The 25,737-nt window shown below is 36.4% G+C and overlaps 1 protein-coding gene across 7 annotated transcripts in view; it reads left to right on the top strand.

Annotated features, from left to right (window-relative positions):
• The window catches only part of SMAD1 (SMAD family member 1), a 35,983-nt gene extending 15,425 nt beyond the window's left edge, over nucleotides 1-20,558 (top strand). For all 7 annotated transcript variants that reach the window (XM_026698110.2, XM_026698111.2, XM_087936068.1 and 4 more), the window contains 6 exons: nucleotides 187-765; nucleotides 8,318-8,575; nucleotides 10,153-10,269; nucleotides 14,308-14,529; nucleotides 15,650-15,906; nucleotides 19,336-20,558. In XM_026698110.2, coding sequence (XP_026553895.1) covers nucleotides 366-765; nucleotides 8,318-8,575; nucleotides 10,153-10,269; nucleotides 14,308-14,529; nucleotides 15,650-15,906; nucleotides 19,336-19,479 — 1,398 coding nt within the window. In that variant the 5' untranslated portion in view covers nucleotides 187-365 and the 3' untranslated portion in view covers nucleotides 19,480-20,558. The remainder of the gene's footprint in view (nucleotides 1-186; nucleotides 766-8,317; nucleotides 8,576-10,152; nucleotides 10,270-14,307; nucleotides 14,530-15,649; nucleotides 15,907-19,335) is intronic.
• The last annotated feature ends 5,179 nt before the right edge of the window (nucleotides 20,559-25,737 follow it).

Here is a 25,737-nt window from a genome sequence, read left to right as displayed (position 1 = left end):
ACAATACAAAAGAACTAATATTATATGATAAATCTTCACTATGCTTCGTTCAGTAATAATAAAAAATGCCCTGTCAGAGTCAGAATTTTGCCAGTGAAGTAGAAAAGATATGCTGTTGATATTGGCAAAGTTATATTGTTTTAACAGAACTTGTTTCGTTTCCCTCCCCAATTTTATGTTCTGTAGATACCTGACTAAGACCTGGAACCCCAACGACATCTATCAGACTGGAATGTTGGGTTCATTTTGCAAGAATTTGGAATTGGGAAAGATCATCTGAATTTATTCTGGACTGTTGTTTGAAGGAGAAATAGGATTTTTTAACATAGAAATTGTGCTTCAATATTTCCTTCTAATTAATCACTATGAATGTAACAAGTTTGTTCTCCTTCACAAGCCCAGCTGTTAAAAGACTGCTGGGGTGGAAGCAAGGGGATGAAGAGGAAAAATGGGCAGAGAAAGCTGTTGATGCCTTAGTTAAAAAACTTAAGAAGAAAAAAGGAGCAATGGAAGAGCTGGAAAAAGCATTAAGTTGTCCTGGTCAGCCAAGCAACTGTGTTACAATTCCTCGTTCCTTAGATGGCAGACTTCAGGTTTCTCATCGCAAGGGGCTTCCCCATGTAATTTATTGTCGTGTGTGGCGCTGGCCCGATCTTCAGAGCCATCATGAACTTAAACCACTGGAATGTTGTGAGTTTCCCTTTGGTTCAAAACAGAAGGAAGTCTGCATCAATCCCTATCATTACAAACGAGTGGAAAGCCCAGGTAGGAAATTTCATTGTATGTTCATTTCCCCTTCTTTCCCCATTTACAATTACTTTTAACAAGTCCATAGCACCAATTCAACCGGGGGGGTGGGGGGGTGGGGTGGGGGTGGGTGGGTACCTTTTTCCTATTCTACCACTACTAAACTGTAATAAAGTAACAATTTATTATATTTATATTTGTTAAAATACCCGGGTAGACTTTTAACGTGGTTGGAATTGACAGCATGATAGCAATAATACGAAGCCCATTGACTTCCTAAGTCTAACCCTTTTATATTCTAGTGATTTGCCCCGTCACGGTTACTGGGAGTGGTCTTGGTTGGGAAGTTTACTGTTAGCTTCTTTGCAGTTCCTTTAGCAGTTTGTTTCAATCCTTCTCTCTCTACTTTGACTTCCTTTTAAAGCTTCCCTGAGGTAGTTATGGCAATTGCCTTGCGAGAGAGGAAATGGAAACATGAAAGCACCAATCTGTGATTTTCATCAGTGTCTTTTGCTGAGTTTGAAGTGAACTTGCTTAGGTGAGATGGTGCCTTGAGCAGTGACTTCCAAATTAGATTTGGGTGTATCCGTTCTTTAAACATCTGCTGCACTTTGTTTGGGAAAAGTCTTCTCTGAGTTTACAGAAAAGGCTATATAAGACATACTTAGTGAATTCTTGTTTGTCATATGATTTTAGTTTATAAGAATTACATCCACTAGATTAATGAGCGAAATTTAGTTACATGGTGTCTGAAGATTTGTGGCAAGTTGGCAAACAATACATAGAAACTGCTTTCTTTATCATCAGATTTTAAGAACTGTATTATAGGTCACAATAAGTAAGGAAGTTGCTTGAATTGTTGAAGCATTGTTGTTACTGTTTTTCTGAAACCAAGAGGAGAGACTATTAGTCTTTGAAAGCAGTCAGCAGTCTGATAAGTCAGCTGGAAATTGAAACAGAATCCAGCTAAACTTTAATGGGCAATTCAAAGCTTGGAGAGGTCAGCCTTTGTCAGACTACTTCCTGATAGACTGCTGCATATGTGTGGTTATAGGAGGAAGAAGAAATGATGGAGGAAGTTTGCCATCAGTTGGCAAACACTCCTGCACAATTGTCGGAAAGAAAGGCCTTGCACAGGCATTTCTGTAACAGCCAACTGTCATTGACTATATGAAACTATTCTTGTGCTATGTATACAAAAGTATGGTACTTAAAGATGAGGCCAAATCTATCCGGCCCATTAAATGTGCTTTTGTATCTGAAGTAAGCATAACCTGTTTAAATCACTCCACTAAAAGGAATAGGGAAACTAAGTTTAAATGATGTAATGAGAACATCATAGTTCATTCCACACTGTTAAAGTTGATTCTAATTTTAAAGTTTTTGTTTTGCAAAGTCTTTAATAGGACTTTCTACCCGAAATAATTTATATGGTTTACGTAGGGGTGGGATACGACAGGGCTAACTACCGGTTCGGGATTTACAAGCTTCCTTACACACCAGCACACTTTGTGCAGAGGCGCAACCTTTGAAACAGCCCTTTTTTCCTGCTTTTCTAACTGCAGCTCTGCCTCGCTCGGCAGCTGAAGTTGGGAAATCAGGAAATAAAGATCAGGTAAGAACCTGGGTGGGTGGGCAAAAACATCAGCAGACATAGAACCGGTTCTATGTCTGCTGCTCTTCAGAGCTACCAGTTCTACAGAGGTGGACAGAACCGGTAGAAACCCACCCCTGGGTTTGCAAAGCAGAATACATTTTTTCAGTTATTCAGGCACTTATTCTTTCCATGTCATATATCATACACTACATTTTAAATAGATGAGTAGTACAATGTATAACTCCCAAATAATACTCTGTTTTTAACATTTTTAGGTTACTGATACAATGGATAAATTTAGGTGCACCCTAGCTGCATTTCTTTTCTTTTTTTATAATAACTGTATTAATTTTTTTTAAAAGTCAAGAGAAATTAATATTTACAATAAAGAAAAGAAAGTACTAAAAGAAAAGACAAAGCCTAAAGTACAAAAAAGCAAACAATAAGAAATGATTTTATTTTATTTTATTTTAAATTTTTTATTCTAGAAAAAAACATTTATTTGACATACATTTAAAACAGACAAATCAATACACACACACACACTCACACACACACACACTTTACAACGTATATTGAGCAATGGTTAATTTTTTTTTCTTTATCATTGACGTGATCTGCCTTGTTACAAAAACTCCTTCGTTCTTTTAATGTTTTAATTTCTCTATATAGTTTATAATTAAATGCACGTCTTCTGTCATTTCCATAACTTATCCAAATATCAAATATTACCTTTTCTTTAACCAATCATACCAAATGTTCTATATTTCATAATAGTCACTATCTTGTTTATTTTTTAACGATTTGGTTAGGCTATCCATCTCAGCACAATCATGTATTTTTTAAATTACCATATCCTCTGAAGGAATGAAAGACAATTTCCACTTTTGTGCGTAGGTTATTCTGGCCGCAGTTATGATGTGCAAAATTAAATATTGATATTTTTTCTCCATGTTTAAATCTATCATACTTAGCAGAAAGGTTTCGGGTTCAAGTTAAATTTTGTTTTGTTATATTTAAAATCCAATTTCTAATATTCCTCCAAAACTTCTGCGCACACGGGCAAGTCTACCACATGTGAAATTATGTTCCTTGTGTGTAGTTACATTTCCAACAGTTGGGTGGCTGGTTGGGGAACATCTTAGCCAGTCTCGCAGGAGGTAGGTGCCAGCGATGAACCATTTTGTATAAGTTTTCTTTATACGAGACTGACATGATTAATTTGTAATTTGTTTGCCAGATGTGTTCCCATCTAATTCAATACTATGACCCACGTTTTTAGCCCAAATTATCATAGATTCTGTGACTATTTCTTCTTTTAATTTGTAATCCAAAAGATATTTATATGTTTTACTAATTGTTTTCTTTTCCTCTCCTAGCCATATTTTATCTAATTCTTGTGGAGTCATATTAAAGCCAAATTGTTCTCTATCTTTTTTATAATGGGTTTGTATTTGTTCAAAGGGCCACCATGCTATCTCACTTTCTAGCACCCCCGCACAAAAGGCAGCTAAGGGGGAATCACCGTTCCACACATACACTGACACAGACACACATACCATTCCGAGTGTGGGGAGTTTTATCCCTGCCCGAGCTGGTAAAAGCAGAAGGTCCAGACTTGCGAGAGTTGTCCCCACAATGAGTTGTCTGGGGCCAGATGGCCAAGGCGAGGTGGTAGTGACAAGTTCTCCTAAACCTTTTTGCAAAGTTGTAAAAGTTCATTCTCTTGGTAAAATCTCAACTTTAAAAATCTTAGTATGCATTTCTAAGGCATAAATGATTCGAAACAGATCCTTTGGGTACCACAGTTATATTGCACATGGAAGTAATGAGCAATTTACTCAATTTGTTGAAGTAATGTGTGAAACTTTCTGCGATATTTCGTATTAATTGGATCCAGACATCATTTCTGAATTACTTTAGCAGTTTGATGATTTAAGCTTTTCATAAATTGTTTGAATCTTAGCATGTTGTACAAACAAATGTTGAAGGAACCAAGTGCCCAAGGATATATTGGAGAACATAAAATTACTTGGAAATATATATGTGCCATATTAACTTCCTTTCCACATCAGAGGACAATAGTGCAGTTTTAAAAAGAGGTCTGAGAACAGATTGAACAGATTTTTTTTTTCTAATCAAAACCCATCTGAGCAAAGAGTTAACTATGCTGACAGTGATTCTAAAATCCCTATGTCTGTTGATTTGGAATTTTGCAAACCTTGATTAATGTGTACTTTATTTATTTAATAGTTATATTTTACTTTTCATTCAGTAAGTAGTTCAGTATAAAATATACATCACTTTTTTATTATTTCCCACAATAACAGCTGTATGAGGTAGGTTGTAACAGCAGTTATCTATTTTTCATGTGTATATTAATAACCTTGATAGTGTTTTCCAAACTTGTGTCTTTGCACAATTAGAATTAAACATAACACTGACAAATTTGGTATTTTAAATAAGTCAGAATTAAACTGAGTTGTAACTAGCCCTTTTTGTATATTATGCAACTTCATGGGCACATTTTTGTAGGACACACATTTGCTTATATGTGTGAGTGTATAACCTACCTAAACATTACAAGTGAACCCTCAGCGTATTTATATTGGTTACCTAATCACCATTTTAAGCAAAATTAAAATGGGGCGGAGGGAGTATTCGCATAATGTTGAAGTTTAACATAAACACAGCTGATGAGATTAAATTTTATTTCATTAAAGTAGCTTCAGTTTTAATTAAGTTTTGTCCCTCGTATATTTCAGTAAGTTGCAGCTAACAAATCGTTGATAACATTGAAAATATAAGTAGTCTTGGCTTAATGACAGTGTCAACTTATTGATGGTGATTGTAAGCAGTTCCAGTTATTTTGTCTCGTTTTAGATGGTCTCAGTTTTGTGGATAGAAAAAGAGGTTCAACATCAATATTTCACCTTACGATTTTTAGGGCTTTTTGAAACTATTCTCTAGCAGTCTAGCCTAGCCTGCTCAGATACTTCTTCCCCTCCCCCCCTCTTCCTCCCTTTTTCTTTCCTTTCCCTATTTATTATTTATTGATTACACACACACACACACACGCACACACACACACACACACACACCAATCTCACTCTGCAGAGGACTCTTCTATTCCCTTCCTAAGGCATCTACTCCTCCCTTTTAGAATAATCTTCTTTCTGTTGTTTCAGCTTGGAAGCAGAATGGAAATGCTTGTGGGCTGGTATAAAATTTGTGCATCTATGAAAGAAATGGACATTAATTAATTGATAATTGGGGTATGTTACTGGTGTAAATACTTTTGATCAATACTTATTAATTTGGTTAATACCAATTTTTTTTGCCTTGCCTTGCCTTTTTCTGTAATGTAGCTTCTGGCACTAATTCATACATGCACTCATACACATATATTTATTTATACAAATGTGTCATGTGTATTTGTCATTTCAATTGAAGTTGGCAAGATGGGCATTGTGCAATATTTTGATCTTGTGTTTATAATTTTGTAATGTCAGAGATATTTCGGTATGCATCCAGTAATAGTAACTGACATTTCTTGGAAGCCTATATTATACATGAAGCAAAATCAGAAGGTTTTTTTAAACTATGATTTCTTGGGCAAAATATAATCTGCTTCACACTTAACACTAAATCATAAAGTGTGGTTTTTGCATATCATACTAGGTAAAACACTGTAGGTGGTCATATATTAGATCTGGTCTTTGTCTCAGATTGTAGAAATGTGATTTGAGGATCGGGGACGTTAATATCTGTTCTTTCTAGATCCATAATCTAGTGTCCTTCAGTTCCACTGGAAGCAGTTTCCTACATTCCAAGCTTGCATACCCACCGGTTGAAAATTTTGGAAGTTCATATTTGGAAAATACAGAGTTCTAGAAGATTGCTTAGGTCCACGATATAATAGTGCTCTATCCAGTGCAGTAGAGCGTTTGCTTTAGTCTAGGCAAGAGTTAACACCTCTACAGCTTTACCCTCCAGGGGCTCACAGCCTCTCCAAAGAGCAGATGTGGGCCTCTTGTTTGCTTTGTGGCAACAGGTGTGCTTGGCTGAATACAGCAGAAGTCTCATGCTGTCTCTTCAATTATATCTCTTCCCCTGGGCTGGCAGCAATTTCTGAAAATCAGCATTCTCCCCTGCTATGTGCATTTTAGCCCTTTATTTTTTACAGTGAAGATTCTGAACCTGATCAAACTTTACAATTTAAAAATATGTATTTTCCTGAATATGGCTACCAACATTGATCTAGTTCAAGCAACATTTCTAGTTTATTTTACAAACCACTATTGATGGGGTTTACATAACACATTAGATCATAAGCAATGGTTTACAAATGGTTGGATTCACACATGGTTGGAGTCACTCGTAATGTTCAGCGAAATTCAGAAAAATTATATTAACGTTTAGCATAGCTTATGAAATGGTTCAATGTGTATAAATAACAGAAACTTCCCTTCAAAGATGCCATAATGACACCCATGTCAATCTCTTAGGCCTGGCCATATTAAACAGTATGTACGATTTAGGGCCTGAACCTCTCTTTCTGTTTATTAATTCTTCTGATTGCATGACTTATGGAGATTTTAAGTGGTCTTACCCAGATATTTGTAATTTAGTTTTTTATAAAGGGGAAAACATGATGCTTCCCAACATAATAATTAAGCTAAATTAGTAATATTAAGTGCATGAGATATTATGGAAAACGTAAGTGACGTTTTCCCTTCTTTCTGCCCTTTGTAGTTTATATGGAGAATCCAGTGTCTTTTGCCTCTAGAAAATCTAATTAGAAAACCAAAATGGCTGCAGATTTTCATCTAGCTTTTGTAGAAAGAAACACACTGCAGATACTCATCCAGCTTTTGTAGAAATTTGATAAAATTACATGACTTGAAATCAGTGGTGGAATTCAAAAAAAAATTACTATCGGTTCTGTGGCCATGGTTTGGTAGGCGTGGCAGGGAAAGGATACTGTAAAATCTCCATTCCCACCCCATTCCAGAGGAAGGATACTGCAAAATCCCTATTCCCTCCCTATCCCACTAACCTGCTTTCCAGTTCCATTGTCCTGTGCAGGGCAACAAAAGAAGACCCAGCCGATCAGCTGGGTCTCAGGAGGCAGAGAATAGATGAGGGTGGGGCCAGTCAGAGGTGGTATTTGCCAGTACTCCAAACTACTCAAAATTTCCACTACCGGTTCTCCAGAATTGGTTAGAACCTGCTAAATACCACCTCTGCTTGAAATGTATTGCATGTGTTTGCTTAAATATTAGAGAAGTGGGAATATCTGACTGTTTCACTGTGATGTGGTATTACTAGGCCTCAAGAAACACACATCCTCTCATCAGTCTTCCTTGGTGACTTGTAATAAATCCTTGTCTCTCAGCCCAATCTATCCAGGTTGGTTGTTGTAGATAAAACATTGGAGAAGGCAGCACTATATATATTGACTCAAAAAGAGGAAAAATGGGATATAAATCACGTGTAATGAAATAAACCTAAACTTGAACTATTCTAGATTGAATCCAGAAGGTTCAATTAGCACCCTTAGTAGCTAAGCTTAAATTAATGGATGCCAGTCCCCAATACTTTGCTTATATTAAAGGCTGTCCCTTGTATAGGTTTCTTTAGCTTTGGGAGCTGAAAATGAGGAAAGTGAGGGTAGGTTATCTTTACTATTCTTCTTAGTTGTGAATCCCAGTGCAGCTTCATTACTTTGCATGCATCTTTCTCCCAGTTGCTCTGAAAACTAAACTTCTAGTTTTGGCATCCTGGCAGTTGGTGCATCCAGAAAAAAATTAATGTATACAGTAACTAAACACAAGGAAATATTTTTGCTTAGTCCTGCTTGTTCCTAAAATAAGAATTCTTCATCAACTTCTTCAACTGCAAGTGAAATTATGATTGTCCAACCGTAGAATGTGTTTGTTTTCAACCCTCCCCTTTCTCTTTCCTTTTCAGTTCTTCCTCCTGTGCTTGTTCCTAGACACAGTGAATACAACCCTCAGCACAGTCTCCTGGCACAGTTTCGCAACTTAGGACAAAATGAGCCTCATATGCCACATAACGCTACTTTTCCAGACTCTTTCCAGCAACCCAACAGTCACCCATTTCCCCATTCACCAAACAGTAGCTACCCAAATTCGCCTGGAAGCAGTAGTGGTACCTACCCTCATTCACCTGCCAGCTCTGACCCGGGAAGCCCTTTTCAGATGCCAGGTAAGCTCCCTCTGAGAAGTCCCAGCAGCAGCTTCTTAGCATGGGCAATGATCTTGGGGTAGCACATTGCCTGGCGGGAGGCAAAGAGTGGAAATAGGAAGGGTTAGGGTGCATTTGTTAAGCCAACAAAACATTCCCAGAATTATTGATAAAATGTGTTTTCTAGTAACTGCATCATTTTTTGTAGTGGGACTAAAGTGTTCTGAAGTGAATATATGCCTCACATTCCAGAAATGGAATAGAAAGGGTTTGGATGTTCTTCCTAGTAGGATAGTTTTGGCCTTGCTTTGCTCAGGCTACTATCCACCAGGCCAAGACAGACTTGTTTTATTTTTTTCTTTCTTACCTCAGGTTTCCTTAATACTATATAGGCTTCATTGAGTCTACAAAATAATTATAAAATATATCTAGCTTGCTTACATAAAGCATATGGATAGTTTCCCCCCAATCACGAGAGGTTATAGGATGAAGTGATATGTTGGCTGTATATCACTAAGCTATTTGTGCTTAATTAAAGTTGAGAACTTCCAAAATCATGAGGCATTAATGTGTTCTAGGCCCACTGTTTCAAGATAAATCTTCAATACAATTAATAGAGCTTTTTTTGGGAAGTAATATGATCATTCCTATTTATAAGATACATCTTTGCAGTAAGCTTTAAATGATCACTCAGATTTTTTTTTATAAAATTGCATTTCTATTCCCAGTTGAATTTATTGGGGGTGGATGACACACTTATCAGTAGCTGCTTCTACTATACTGTGATTTAATCATGAGATCTCCAGAAACTGGATTTAAGTGACTAGAAAAAGGTGGTAGTCACTAAATAATGCTATAATATATGCACTATAGCATTATATTCTTCATTATTTCAGAAAACAGGTGTAATTTTATTTATTTAGGCACCTTAACAGCAAAGGGTATCCTTTATAGAAAAATTAGATAAACAAAAATGTCCTGGGAATGGGTGTTTGTCCGTTTCTTAAGATGGGAGAATGGCAACTTCCAAAATCCCCCACTAAGTAAATGCTTAGATCCTCTAATTTTTTCCCCTACATTTTGGGTGTTGAAACTTAAGGATGAGTTCAGTTGACAATAGCATACCTTTGTCTTAAGAGAATGTTAGAAATAAACATCAGGACAATGTTAGCATAAAAATAATACAGTAATATTAAAAGCAAGTCTTACATTGATGTTCTTTGTCTCCATTGATTATTAAATTTTAATGCCATCATCAATAAATTGTGCTTTAAATTTGTTGTGCATTAGGATGTACTATCTGTCTACTGATAAATGTATTGGGGAAAAAAGACCTGTATGCAGATCATCAGCACTTCTTTGTCATATATAGGGATTTGATCTGTTTGTTTCAGAACTTTCCAAAACCTAATTCCCTCAAGGAAAAGTCAACTTTGGTATAATTAATAAAAGAGTAATAATTTCTATGTTAGCCATATTAACAGAGATGAGTAAAAAATGGACGGTGTTCTCCTATGATTATAAGTACATTGTAGTTTGGCTTAGTTTAACACTATCTGTAAAATGGATGAAATAACAGTATTTTGTTTTTACCTTAGCTGATACTCCCCCTCCTGCTTACTTACCTCCAGAAGATCAGATGACCCAGGATGGTTCACAACCAATGGAGACCAATATGATGGCACCTTCAATTCCTTCAGAAGTAAACAGAGGAGGTGACACTTCATATTTTAATTATGAAAAATGTCTATATATGTGTATGGCACTTTTACTTCCTGATTTATATTTTCATTGCATTAAATGTCTTAACTTCCTGCTAAAGATACATGATAAAATGACATATATCAGCCGTAAGCGCTACGCTTAAAAACAACAGTGGATATGCTCAAATTCTTGTTAAAATTTGTGCAAAATGGTACAGCAGACAAAGTTGTATTTAATTGAGCACTAGCATTCAATATATGTTCACACATTTTGCTTTACTTGGAGAAACTTCAATCACAATACGCCTTATCAAGCTGTTATGACCAGATATGCAACCACCTGGATAACTTGGCTGCTACTAAGCCTAGTAAGCAACTGAAAAGTATTTGAAAGATAATAGTGAGCAACAATTTATTCATGTTTCTCGGCTTTAAAGCAGGTTTTTAGTAGATAAATGCAAACACTTGGCAATTTTGCTGATCTGTTTATTGTAGGTAGTCTTTGTAGCTGAGAAAGGCAAATTTACCAGTATTTTGCTTTAGCTATGTTTTTCTGCATATTTTAATTTTTTTATAAATGTACTAGATCTCAATTCTAAAATATTTTCATTCCTTAGGACTGTCCCATTCTTCTATCTATGTATAAGCTGAGAGATTTAGTCATTGAGTTTTTAAGGGGTATGGTATGAGTTGTCACAAATTAGTTACGTGAGAGAAAGACATTAGTGCACATACCCAATGATCTCTTTGGCATCTAATTGAATCGACTTCTAACTTATGAATATGAACACATTACAGGCAGTCCATGGGTTAATAACTAGTTCCATTCCCTAACTTATTTAACCCAAATTTGTATTTAAGTTGGAATGTAATGCCTATTACTAAAAATGATATTGTCCTTCTTCCAGCAGATGAAAGCACTGAAGCAGTGCAGTCATTTTAGGACTCAGTGAAAATGGCTGAAAACAACCTATAGCTTAAAAACATCTGGCTTCAGCAGTTCTGGAAATATTGTGCAGCTTCAGTGCTTTGTGAGCTTGAGGAAGAGAATTCCATCCACCTTTTTCAGTAATGGGCAGCTTGTTCATATCCTTAAGGACTACCCTTAGTGGTTGTCCTTAAGCCAGACATTAATCTTGGAACTGGCAGTATATCTGCTGCCAGGGCTGTGTTGTATTGAGCTGGATGCCAGCTGGACTCCAATTACACCAATTTCAGGGAAGTATTATACATTTGCTAGAATTGGCATCAAGGTAAGCTTCAGTGTCTTTCTACATGCTAATCTTGGATTATATTCCCCACCATCCAGTCAGAGCTAAAGAAGCTTCTGTGGATGAAAAGCTAAACGTCTTCAAAGAAAAACCAGAAAGTCCAGTTGCTTCTTGAAAAAGCACTTGTAGGACTTGGATTATATTGTTTGGCAGGGAGCAAATGAGATGAAGCAGATTGCATTTAAGAATGCAGAAAGAGTAAAAGTTGTCAACCTGATTCCTACTAGTAATATTAGTAATTAAAATACTGTAATTAGAGTGGATTAGAGTACTTTCTCTTCATTTTATGAAGGGGAAGCAGACTTTTTTCCATTCGTATTATTTATTCCACATCTGTTTCCACTAATTCAGCAAGCTCTTTATCTCTGCCCCATACCTCTACCTGATGTGCATGGTTACATCCTTTGTTTAATAGCCTTTCAAAAAGGTCTGCTGCAGTTCATGTTTATGAAGGGCACGAGCAATAAATGCAAACCCCGGTGCTCTCTGGCTACAGACATTTGGAGGCCTGTTCCTTGTGAAGATTTGTTAGTCTTAAGAGATTTTACTTAACAAGCTGCATCCTGTCAATGAAGTTGGGTAATTCCTATTGTTGGCTCATGCTGGGAATGGAGAGACAAAACGCACCTGCTCTGCATGACTTAAGGCAAATGTGAGGAAGTTCCTATGAAATCTGCCTCTGTATGTATGTGTGTGTGTGAGAGAGAGATGATTTCACTCTTCAGGAATGGCCAGCTGGCAGGATTTCTTCCTGAGTTTGAGAACTAGGGCAAAGCTGTGTAGCAGTAATAGTTACTGGCATCTTCCTGTGAAAAGTGCACCGAGTTACTAATAATTAAAGATTGCCTAACAGTGACTTGAAAGGATTAAAAATGCCACGAAATGTTTGCATCAGCACTTGGCCTATCCTTAACATGTTGTGCCATACCAGCTATCTGAAGTTTTTTCAACAAACCATTTTTAAATGAACCCTGGCTTAATATAGTGTTTGAACCTAGCTGTTCAATTTCATTTGAGAAAACCATTTTGGGAACTCTCCTTTTTTAAATATTGAATCACATATTAATAAATGCTTACCTGTACAAAAAGTTGTCTGGGTTTATGTATTGTGCAAGCAGTTGTGATATGTCAAATAAACATGGGGGGGAGAAGGTGCAACCCCCAGATTGCTCATTAATGTTACTAAGTAATGGTGAACAACTCCCACGTTTTTATTCTGAATCTACCTGATAGGAGGATAGGTATGAGAATAAAATGCAAGGAAGCCCATGTATGTTGCCTCAAGCTGTTTGGATAAAAATAACATTGTGTAAACAGACAATATCAGTCATATACATTTGAATTACTCTGAGTAAAGATAACTATCAAAAAAGGAAGGCAAGAGTTCCTGGAAGTAATCAGTTTCTTTAGCCAGAAAAAGCAAAAACATTTTCCTTAAATTTGTAGTTCGGTGAGTCAGGAAGAGGTTATTGTTGCTATTCATAACAAAGCAGCACTTTCCCTCTTAACATTTTAATGAGATTGTAAATTAAAAACTCATCAAAAGCAAATTGGCTGCATGAACACAATCTGAAAATTATAGTCCAGAATGAGCTCCTCTTATATGAATGCTTCCTCCCCCCACAAATGGACCTTGTATATCTTTCAGTTTCATTACTCTTTGTTAAGATGTTTGAGTATTTGTAGCAGGAGGTTCTGTAGTTGGATGAACATAGTTATGTCAATTTTTATTCCCTTGTTGAACAGGGGATTGGATTTTTTTTCTGATTAGAGGCAGTTGCTAAGAGGGAGGAATGGTTATTGTTGACTGGAATTCTTCCTTAGTTGAAATCTATAAAATAAACAAAAAGATTAATAAATGAGTCTCTTAAATAAACATTACGGAAATACAACTCCATTATTTTTTGTTTAAAATAATTTACAAGGGTTATATATTGCAGTAACCAGTAACATGGGTTGGATTTGAGGGTCTCAAAAAAAAAAAAGAATATATGCAGCTCAGGGATGAACTAAGGAATCCTTGGTGCTCCATGAGCTTGGTTGTTTGCTTCAGACATTTCAGTATATGACCAGGTTGCATCAGTACAAGTTAGTGCAGAGTTTGCCTTGTTTATATACAGCAGCTTGCCTTAGTTGGATAATGAAACATCTACAAGCAAACAACCGAACTTGAGAGCATCAAAGACTCCACAGGTTTGGGTTCTATATACACTCAGCTGGTTTATAAAACTAACTTTATACCTTACTGTATTGTATGGACAGTCATTAAAGGTTATTCAATAAATTATGGTTAAATCAAACCTAAAGAACTGTAATTATTACATGAACTGTAATATTGGGACATAATTAATGTGTTCACTTTGTTAGAGTAGACTAAATCTGATAAATAAATTCTTAGGAAGAGAACTTACTGTCTATGCCATAATGTGTTTGTTGTCTTTAAGAACTATGTACTCTTTATTTTTGTAAGCCAACATGCAAAGCTGCTTAGAACTGTTCTTTTTTTAAAAGAAATCTTCATACAGTTTGCTCAGATATCTGCTCCACCTCCTTTCCATTTCCCAGCTTAGAATGCTTTGACTGAATTACTAATATGGTTTAAATATATCATATAATGGGACACTGTGGGAGAATTTCTAATTAGAAGCTACACCACCAGATTTTTTCCCCATGATCCTATGCCAAAGTCTACACAATGAATATAAATAAATTAAACTTTAAAGCTCAGGAACTCATTAATTCTAAGTCATTGCTGATTTCTGTTTTTCTTCTGTTGCAGATGTTCAGGCAGTTGCTTATGAAGAGCCAAAACACTGGTGCTCTATTGTCTATTATGAACTCAATAATCGTGTTGGAGAGGCATTTCATGCCTCTTCCACAAGTTTGTTGGTGGATGGCTTCACTGATCCCTCCAATAACAAGAACAGGTTTTGCCTGGGGCTCTTGTCAAATGTTAACCGGAATTCTACTATTGAAAATACTAGGCGGCATATTGGCAAAGGTATTGTTGGTTCTGATCATGTCAGTACATTGGGGATGCAAACTACATTTAACAGCTTTAAGGCTTCATTGCAAAATAATGTATTCAACAACATTATTCATATGTTTATCAGTGCAAAATGCTGGTAACCTGTAGGAATGGGATTACACTTTTCTCCCAATATGATGGATGTATCTCCAGAAAAAAAACTGATCATGCTGCCCAGAGATAGTGAGAAAAATAGTCTAATACAGATTAAGGAAAGCTGCTACAACATTTTCTAGAAATAATCCATTTGAAAAGAATCTGAGCTATGGCCAAAGTACTGGATTTAATAGTAGGTCCTTATTATTGGAGGCTGAAATATCTATTGAGCCTCCTAAATACAGAAGTATTGATGTATTTTGTGTAATAGTAGATGAAGAATAAAGGAAAAGTAGTTGGATGTGTCTCTTTCTAATTCACAATGGCAAATTGGAATTTTAAAGTATTTCAATTGGCAAAATTATAACCTTACATGCTGCATCCTTACTTTTAAGAACTGAAGTGGATAGTAGCCGTTTGGATTTGGGTTTTCTAGAATCTTTAAGACTTGGGATGAATCCTATGGAAAAATAATTTTCTGAGTAATTTTGATGAATGGCAAAGGCATTTGTTGAAAAGGGAAGCATTAGCACACAGTTGTGCTCAAAATATTTTTTTAAAAGCCAGGACTATGTAGAAATAAGAGATCTTTGTTTCCCACCCCTCATTGGTTGTTAGAGAAAGCTGACTACATAGAAGACAAAAAGGGTTTTTTCAAGATGTGTGTAAGACAATTGCATCCCAGTTAGGCACCGTAAAGAAGTTGTAGTTTTGATTAATTGCAAACAGATTGGCTATATTAATGAACGTAAATTCATGAATTCTTGTCTTTTGATAGTTTTAGGCTTCCAAAATAAATATCTAGAAGTATTCCAGTAGTTCCTAATTGGGGAAATACTTAGGTGTAAGAGTATATGCAGATGACTAAAACCTTACTTTCTCTACACAGCGGCTAAGTTGATTGAGGTAAATGCAATTCCTCATTTATATTTTGTGTCAGAAGTAGAAGTTTCTACAATTTCAGAGAAATTCTAATAATATTCTATCCCTTTTATAGGAGTTCATCTGTATTACGTTGGCGGAGAAGTCTATGCAGAATGCCTTAGTGACAGTAGTATATTTGTGCAAAGCCGAAATTGCAATTACCATCATGGCTTTCATCCAACTACCGTCTGCAAAATTCCGAGTGGCTGCAGCTTAAAAATTTTCAACAATCAAGAATTCGCTCAACTTTTAGCTCAGTCAGTGAACCATGGCTTTGAAACAGTGTATGAACTTACTAAGATGTGCACTATTCGTATGAGTTTTGTAAAGGTAAGCAAGACTTTCCATCTGTATGCATGAACAAGTAACTATTTGAGCCCAAGAAGCAAAAAGAACTCAAGATGCTAACACTTCGCTGCCTGATCTCCAAACACTCAAATTCGAATGGCATTTATTTGCCTAAAATCTTAGAGCTCAGCTGAATTTCTCTCACACGTGTGCATGTAGACAAAAAGAGTTTCTGCAGTCTAGATCTGCACTAAATGTGTTTGGGAAAGGAAGTATTGCTGGTTGTGGCAGCTGAAAGGTCCTGGCAGCAGTTACAAACAGCCCTCCGAGCAGATATATGAGACTTCTAAAGGATGCAGCTGCCTTAATGCTTTGAATAAAAATATTTTGCTTATTGCAGTACCTCTTTGGAATGCTTTTCATAGTCATATTTTGAGATACAATCTTGATCAGAATTGAGTGTTGCAATCTTTGTGCCATTCAGTGGAAAGCCAGTGGAGAGTAATGCTCCTGTTGAAGATACTACAAAATTTAGCAGTTTAATTTTGGAACATAATATCCTATTGGGAATAACTTATCAATTAATGCATAATTTCTAGTAATTAGATGCATATTAAATAGGTATTTATTTGTCAGATTTATATCCCGTTTTCCTTTTGGAATTCCTGCCAGTATACATAGCATTCCTTCCTCCTTTTTCTCCTGACAGGAATCACTTGCTGGGTTTCATGCGCCCAGGGTCACTCAGTAAGCTTCTGTGACTGGGGTGAATAGAATCTGGCTCTTTCCAGGTCTGATCCCACACCTTGATTGTACATAACTGGCTTCCTTGATAGTAAAGTGTATGACTCCATACAAATAATCAAAACTAAAACACAGATTACTTATACAGGTAGTCCTCAACTTATATAACAGTACATTTAGTGACTACTTAAAGTTACAATGGCACTGGAAAAAATGACTTACGACTATTTTTCACTCTTACAACAATTGTGGTTGTAAGTCAATGACTACTTATACATTGATGCATATTTTTCTCCGGAAAGTGGAAATGGAATATTTACTGCAAAACCCACCAGTGATATGGAGAAAATTGTTTCTTTTTATCGAGCCATGCTTTAAGTCCATTACTGATAAACATGCAAAGAGCATAATATGGCAATACACCTTAATTCATTAAAAAGAAATATCATGCCTAATTATTAGGATTTCCTACTGTCTTTGTATAATAGCAACTATCCTATGTGACTCTAAGACATCATATTTTGGTAATTTGGTCATGGTTTTACTTTAATATTTTATCTCATATTGTATTGTCTACATACTATATATATATATGTTTATACATATAGTATATGTTTATATATAAACATATATTTATATATGTTTTCTTAAGTTTTCGCGGGTACTTACATGTATGGTATTCAGCTTTGTTTGGGTATTTTCCCACGTCATTATAGTTGTGCTTTTAAAGTTGTAGCAACATTTCGGCAGAATCTCATCTGCCATCATCAGGCTTCTGTATTGTGTTCGTCTGACAGACAACTTTAAAAGCACAACTATAATGACGTGGGAAAATACCCGAACAAAGCTGAATACCACACACACACACACACACACACACACACACTGCTCAAAAAATAAAGGGAACACAAAAATAAGACATCCTAGATCTGAATGAATGAAATATTCTTATTAAATACTTAGTTCATTACATAGTTGAATGTGCTGACAACAAAATCACACAAAAATTATCAATGGAAATCAAATTTAGCAACCCATGGAGGTCTGGATTTGGAGTTACGCTCAAAATTAAAGTGGAAAAGAAACATTACAGGCTGATCCAACTTTGATGTAATGTCCTTAAAACAAGTCACAATGAGGCTCAGTAGTGTGTGTGGCCTCCACGTGCCTGTATGACCTCCCGACAATGCCCGGGCATGCTCCTGATGAGGTGGTGGATGGTCTCCTGAGGGATCTCCTCCCACACCCGGACTAAAGCATCCCCCAACTCCTGGGCAGTCTGTGATGCAACGTGGCATTGGTGGATGGAGCGAGACATGATGTCCCAGATGTGCTCAATTGGCTTCAGGTCTGGGGAACGGGCGGGCCAGTCCATAGCATCAATGCCTTCGTCTTGCAGGAACTGCTGACACACTCCAGCCACATGAGGTCTCGCATTGTCTTGCATTAGGAGGAACCCAGGGCCAACCGCACCAGCATATGGTCTCACAAGGGGTCTGAGGATCTCATCTCAGTACGTAATGGCAGTCAGGCTACCTCTGGCGAGCACATGGAGGGCTGTGCGGCCCCCTAAAGAAATGCCACCCCACACCATTACCGACCCACTGCCAAACTGGTCATGCTGGAGGATGTTGCAGGCAGCAGAACGTTCTCCACGGCGTCTCCATACCCTGTCACGTCTGTTACATGTGCTCAGTGTGAACCTGCTTTCATCTGTGAAGAGCACAGGGGCACTCAATCTTGGTTTGCCAATCTTGGTGTTCTCTGCCAAACGTCCTGCATGGTGTTGGGCTGTAAGCACAACCCCCACCTGTGGATGTCGGGCCCTTATACCACCCTCATGGAGTCTGTTTCTGACCATTTGAGCAGCCACATGCATATTTGTGGTCTGCTGGAGGTCATTTTGCAGGGCTCTGGCAGTGCTCCTCCTGTCCCTCCTTGCACAAAGGCAGAGGTAACGGTCCTGATGCTGGGTTGTTGCCCTCCTATGGCCTCCACGTCTCCTGATGTACTGGCCTGTCTCCTGGTAGCGCCTCCATGCTCTGGACACTACGCGGACAGACACAGCAAATCTTCTTGCCACAGCTCGCATTGATGTGCCATCCTGGATGAGCTGTACTACCTGAGCCACTTGTGTGGGTTGTAGACTCTGTCTCATACTACCACTAGAGTGAAAGCACTGCCAGCATTTAAAAGTGACCAAACCATCAGCCAGAAAGCATAGGAACTGAGAAGTGGTCTGTGGTCACCACCTGCAGACCCACTCCATTATTGGGGAGGTCTTGCTAACTGCCTAGGCTTTCCACCTCCTGTCGATTCCATTTGCACAACAGCATGTGAAATTGATTGTCAATCAATGTTGCTACCTAAGTGGACAGTTTGATTTCACAGAAGTGTGATTGACTTGGAGTTACATTGTGTTGTTTAAGTGTTCCCTTTATTTTTTTTGAGCAGTGTGTGTGTGTGTGTGTATGTATGTATATATGTATGTATATGTGTGTGTGTTTTTTTAAAAGTTTTCGCAGGTACTTACATGCATGGTATTCAGCTTTGTTCGGGTATTTTCCCACGTCATTGTAGTTGTGCTTTTAAAGTTGTAGCAACGTTTCGGTAGAATCTCATCTGCCATCATCAGGCTTCTGTATTGTGTTCATCAGTAATATGATCAGGATATTAATATGTGTGTTAGGACACATCAGCTAACATTAAGACTTTTCTATTTCCTAGGGTTGGGGAGCTGAATATCACCGGCAAGATGTCACAAGCACACCATGTTGGATTGAAATTCATTTGCATGGTCCCCTACAGTGGCTGGATAAAGTTCTTACACAGATGGGCTCTCCTCATAACCCAATCTCTTCTGTCTCTTAAAAAAATTCTGAATTTCAGAATCTAAGTGAGCCTTGCATGTACTTGAAGGATGTTTGGGTCAGACACATGTACAAAACTGGCGGCAGCAGCCTTTACACTTGATATCTGTGACCAATTGTTAGATCAGGAAGAAAGCTCCTACTAAGTTATTTTTTAAAATTCAATTTTCACAATAGTAATCTCTTTCCAGTCTTTAGGCAGGGGATTGTAAAAGCTAGGGATGGCCGACTTAATGTCAATTGAACACTCTTCTCAAGCAGTCTTACTTAGCACACTAGCATCACCATATGTGACTCATTCATTGTACTTTGTCCTGAAATGAATACCCAACATTGACAGTTATACTCAAAGGAAAGTTTGCATTGGTATTTGAAAGTCTTGGTAATAGTAGCTAGTGGGCGGGGAGGGGGGGGGAGGCTTCTGTGTAATATTCTGAAACTGTGTTGACCATAATGCTGCAAGAATTTTTAGGTATGCTCTCTCCTAAATGTATGTACAGTGTAATTGGAATATAGAGATGGACAAGAAATTAGATAAATGTGGGAATTGGGTGGGAAATGAAGCTGACAAAGGACAGGTAGAATTATACTGTTAAACATAGCCTGTTAAAACAAGACCAAGTCTTTCTGTGTGCATTTCACTTTTAATAGTGGCTTCATCTTAATATTAACTAATATTTCTGCCATCTGCAGCTTCATAGAGAAAGGGTGGGTCAATGCTTTTGTCGTGTACTGCAAGGTCTGTAGATTTCAAGACAAAACTGTACAGTCTTTCTTTTTTTAAAAAAATGGGCAGTTTTATGCAGTTCACATAACAGAAGCAACTTTTTCATTTTGTAAAACTTTTTGTGTTTTGCCAACTTAGCAGATATTAGCTTATGTTGGGAGGACTTAATCAACCTATTCAAGTGTTTCAAACTAAAAGGTTATTTTTTTTTACTATTTTAATTGTTTTCTTTCTGCTAATGTTTTTATATTCATTCAAGCTGTAGTACTTTTTCAGTATTTTTTTTAATTCCAAAAGGGGGGGGGTCATCCTTATTGAAGTTCAAATAAACATATTGCTTACTTTGACTAAAACAATCTCTTCTGCAACTTTGTTTATAATCAAGATGAAAAAGCCTATTACCTTTAAGATAAATGAATGTGGGTACCTGAAGAGTTGTTAATATTTGCTCAGGAGTTCAAAATCATCACAATGCAAGAATGGATACACAAAGTTCCCTTTATGACTCCTTAACATTTGAATAATTTGTCCGCTTTCATATTGTGAATTTAATAGGAAATAGTCATTTAGAATTTTGCCCAAACTGTTGTTACGTTATATTCATCATAGTTATAGGAGTACCATAGATAACCACATATGAGCTTAGGTATTATGGACTGATGGCAACTGCTCTAAAAAAAAAATCAGGAATGCCTGCTTTATACAACATGTTAAGTATGGTTCAGGCTAAATATTTATCCACATCTACTCATTTGATTTATAAACTTTGTTTGGGGGTGGGGGGGGATATGTTGTGCAAACTCACTTTTGCTTTATTTAGTAAAGGGCTGGTAAAGTTAGTATAATGTGCAAGTCACTCACAATAACTGGAGACAAGGTATTGTAGCTAAATTCAAAACTGTAAAGAGAAGCATTAAAAAGTTCAAATCTTCTTTGACTTAAACTCAAATTATGGTGACTTTCAGTAATTCTCTTGAAGTCTCTTGTTATTGATTTAGTAGATTTTTAAAAAATCATTTCCACTATGGTATTCCCTCAGAGACTCCTATCTTACTATGTCTTAGAATCCAATTCTGGACAAGAACTGCCATCTGCTGTAATGAAGAAAAGCATACACAAACTTAAAGATACACAAACATCTTTAAGTTTCATTTTCAAGGATGTTACAATCTTTTCAGAGTCATGGACACAATTTTATTTCAAAAGCATTTTTGAAGATGCTGGTCAGATGAGTTTCAATATTTTACTTCTAGGACTGGTGCCTCTAGACTAAAAGACATATTTTACTCACAAAAACTCACTTTTTTACTCACTTTACTCACTAAAGATTGTTAAGTTTCCATTCTTTATACAATATCTTTAAAAAAAAACTGTTAGCCAAGAATAGTTTAATTAGAACATTGTGTTTGTTCTCTTGGCTTTGAATAGAGAAAGCCTTCCTATCCCATGACAACTGTTCATTTGCCTAACACATTAACGTAATCTTATTACCAGTTCTTGTGTTTGTGAATTATTATTGCCTATTCTTCATAAGGTAAGCTTTAAGTGTCTGTAACTGCTGCTTACAATTATATTCCTATTTTTAATCCCTTTGTTAACATTCTGCCTACCCTTTGGCTCCAAACACATTTGTGATTGTCAGCTTAAGATTAAATGTTCATGCCTACGAAATGGTTCTTAGACTTCAAGAGATCACAATAGTCAATTATATTAGCGGTTGACCCATTCTTTGAAGAATGACTTCCTTTTGTCCACTTGGCTCCTTTTAATCAATTGTCAAATTGAATTATAATCTTCCAGAAGCAATCTTTCTATAGAATATTTTTCTGGTCAGATATAACAGGGCCTGTCATTTATTGTTAGGAGAGGGAGTGGATGATTCAGACAGCCTAAAATGTTGTACAAGTAGTCCTTGACTTACAACAGTTCATTTAGCGATCCTTCGAAGTTGAGAAAAGTGACATGACCATTGCAGCATTCCTATGGTCACGTGATTTACATTTGGATGCTTGACAAGTGGTTCATATTTATGATGGCTGCAGTGTTCTGAGATCATATGTTCCTTTTCTGTGACCTTCTGACAAGCAAAGTCAATGGAAAAGCCAGATTCAATTAATAATAGTGTTATTAATTTAACAAACCTGGCAAGAAAAGTCATAAAATAGGGCAAAACTCACTTCACAAATGTCTCACTTAACATAAATTTGGTGCTCAATGTTGGTCGTAAGTCAAAGATTACCTTTATTCCCTTCAACATTAGCTGAAAAATGATTACCATGATTGACATACCTAATTACAAGGAATAAATTTATCATAATATTATCTATGCTTCCTTCCAGCAATATACTCCCCTCCTGTTTATGGTTATTTTTCAGATCAGCTGGGCAGACTTCCACACAAAGCACTGGTTTCTGTTCTCTTACTACTTCTGTCGTCTAAAATACTTAACAGACCTCAGGTGCATTATTGGAAAAATAATGCTAGAAATAAACATTTGGTTTTGCAATGTGCCAGGTTCAAATTTTTATAATTAAAACATTTTTAATATAAAAGGTCAGTCAGGTTAGAAAGTTGGCAGGGCAAAAAGAGGTGTTTGTGGGCATACATTGCAATGATGTGAAATCTGTATCCTGTTAAAATTATACCTCCTGGATTCAGGATACTATAGGAAGCAACTGCAGGTATTTCTATACATTTATACTTTACAGATTTACAGCAAACCAGCCAGGTGCCTCCATAAATTTGAGGTGTATCATACCTACAAGCTGTGACTATGTAATTTAAATCTACCGGTTAGCAGTAATATGTTGAAAATTTTTGTGTAGGAAGTACAGTGAATCAAAATCCTTGGTGCTGAGCTTGCTTGTTTTCTTGGCAACTATTTCATTACCCAAACTAGCTAACATCATCAATGTTCGTATAATCTTGATGTCTGGTGATCCTACTGGGATCTTACATTTTAAAAGCCATTTACCAAAAAGCTGTACAGCCAAGAGGAGCTCTTAAAAACAATCCCCCCTCCCCTCAGAGCTAGAGTGGGTGATGAGCCTCTTGGGTATTATATGGCTCTGCTTAGAGACGAATTCTTTTCCAGGCCTATTGTTGTTCTTATATATTTTTAAAGGCTTTTCATGCTTCCTGGAGTTGCAATAGAGTCTAGTGGCCTGATGTATTCAATTAAATAAATAGTAATTAGGTAGTTTGTAACTAATCATGTCCATCATACCAGCTGTACATGTCCACAACATGCTCACGACAACCCAAATGCCCACTTCGTTTTGCTTTCTGCTTTGACATTTTGTTAGTCCAATAAATAAATAATAAAATTATACTCCAAAAAGTTGGAGACAGAAGTTACACAATAGTGACAAATGTGTTTTTAGGATTCTGTTAAATTTATAAAGCCTTATCGAGGCATGGTTTGCTATTTAAGCAATGGTTTTGCATAATATGTACATCTAATCAAAATCTTTAAATAGAATGAGAAATGTAATTACTCGCATTCAGATCTGGTTCTATCAAGTGATGGGTGTAATTTACATTTAAAATTATAAAACCTGTTGGAATAATAAAACAAGCAGTGGTTGATTGTTCATTTTTTGAAAATATGAAATCTACAACTCTGAACAATCTTAAATGTAGTTGTTATGCATGCAAAAAGTGCAACACCATGAAAGAGCTTAGTTATAACAACATAAGTTTAATAGTAAAAGCATAATGAAATAAACACAAGAAACCCAGCCAATTCACATGAAAATGGCACAGTAATCACTTCCTTTGGAATAAAAGAAGCAGTTCTGCTATTGACAATTTAACATTACTGTACTTACATACAATAGTACAAAGGGTAGGTTCTGCCTTTTCATTCTACAAAGATTCTTCTATAGGTGAAAAATGACAATTGCTTTTAAGCACCATCAAGTGGCCAGAATGAATACTACTTTTAGACCAAAGCAATGCAACTATATGCATACCCCCAGCTTGCTTGCTTTCCCTTTAATTCTTTCTTTGATTCCTTCCTTTCTCCACAAATAATGCAGAATATTTAACTAAAACTACAAAACCCTCTGGTAGTTTTTTCTAAAAATTGCTTGTTCTGTATACGCAGGCATGATGGATTTCACTCTTAAGTTATTTCAATTTTCAGTATATAATTGAATAACTATAAATGGTGGTTATAGAAGGTAGAATATTAAATGGACTATATTAAATTAACTATAATATTAATATTAAATTAACTATATTAGAGTAAGATGCTTCAGGTAAGTTAATGTAAGTATGGACATAGAAGGAATTATGTAAAACTGCAATCAAATGCATACTTTGAAAAAAACAATTCCATGTGATTTCGCTTAACATGTTGGCTGTGTCAACACATTAATTCATCAGTCCATCATTGACAAACCTCTGGCTATGTTCTCATAACATGCAAAACAAAACTAAGTATATAATATGGTTTTGGCTTAGAGTAGATAGTCTAGCTCCCAAATCATGCCTTATAGCTCATTATTTTTGAAGACAAACAAAACATAACACATAAAAGTATAAAACCTCCTTTCTAAGAATTACTTATAAATTTTAACAAGGCAAATAAAGCATTATTTTTTAAAACATAGTTCCACATTATCACATTTCCATTTACACATATATATCTTTTCCAAATTTCTCATTATTTCTCCCTTCACTTTATTCAATTATATTTCTTTCTATCAAAGTTTTAGTAATTCTCAATCAGTCATAAGCACACAAAATGCATAACCTAAAGCAAAATATTAAAAAAAAACCCTCCTTAGTTGTCATTTATACAGAGGAATTGTTGAGTCTATCATCTGCACCTCTATAACTGCCTGGTTTGGTTCTGCAACCCAGCAAGACAGACACAGACTTCAGAGGATAATTAGGACTGCAGAAAAAACAATTACTACCCACCTGCCTTCCATTGAGGACCTATATACTGCACGAGTCAAAAAGAGGGCTGTGAAAATATTTACAGACCCCTCATATCCCGGACATAAACTGTTTCAACTCCTTCCCTCAAAACAATGCTATAGAGCACTGCACACCAGAACAACTAGACACAAGGACAGTTTTTCCCCGAAAGCCATCACTCTGCTAAACAAATAATTCCCTCAGCACTGTTCAACTATTTACAAAGTGTACACTACTATTACTGTTAATCTGCTCACCACTGCTTATCACCCATCCCCTCCCACTTTACTGTTTCCTAGGATGATTTGATTGTTGATTGTACCCTATGACTATCATTAAGTGTTGTACATTATGATTCTTGATTCTTAATTAATGTACCTTTTCTTTATGTATACGGAGAGTATTTACACCAAGACAAATTCCTTGTGTGTCCAATCACACTTGGCCAATAAAGTATTCTATTCTATTCTATTCTATTCTATTCTATTCTATTCTATTCTATTCTATGCTATGCTATGCTAAAAAGGGGGGGTTTGCTAATAAGGCCATCTTCCAAATGGCTGGCTTCTGCTTCTCACTAGTCTCTTTCATACATATAAAAAA

Source organism: Pseudonaja textilis, chromosome 6 (genome assembly GCF_049901715.1).
Source record: "Pseudonaja textilis isolate UNSWEBS1 chromosome 6, rPseTex1.2, whole genome shotgun sequence".
NCBI classification, from domain to species: Eukaryota; Metazoa; Chordata; class Lepidosauria; order Squamata; family Elapidae; genus Pseudonaja; species Pseudonaja textilis.
This window is presented reverse-complemented; position numbering and strand designations above follow the sequence as displayed.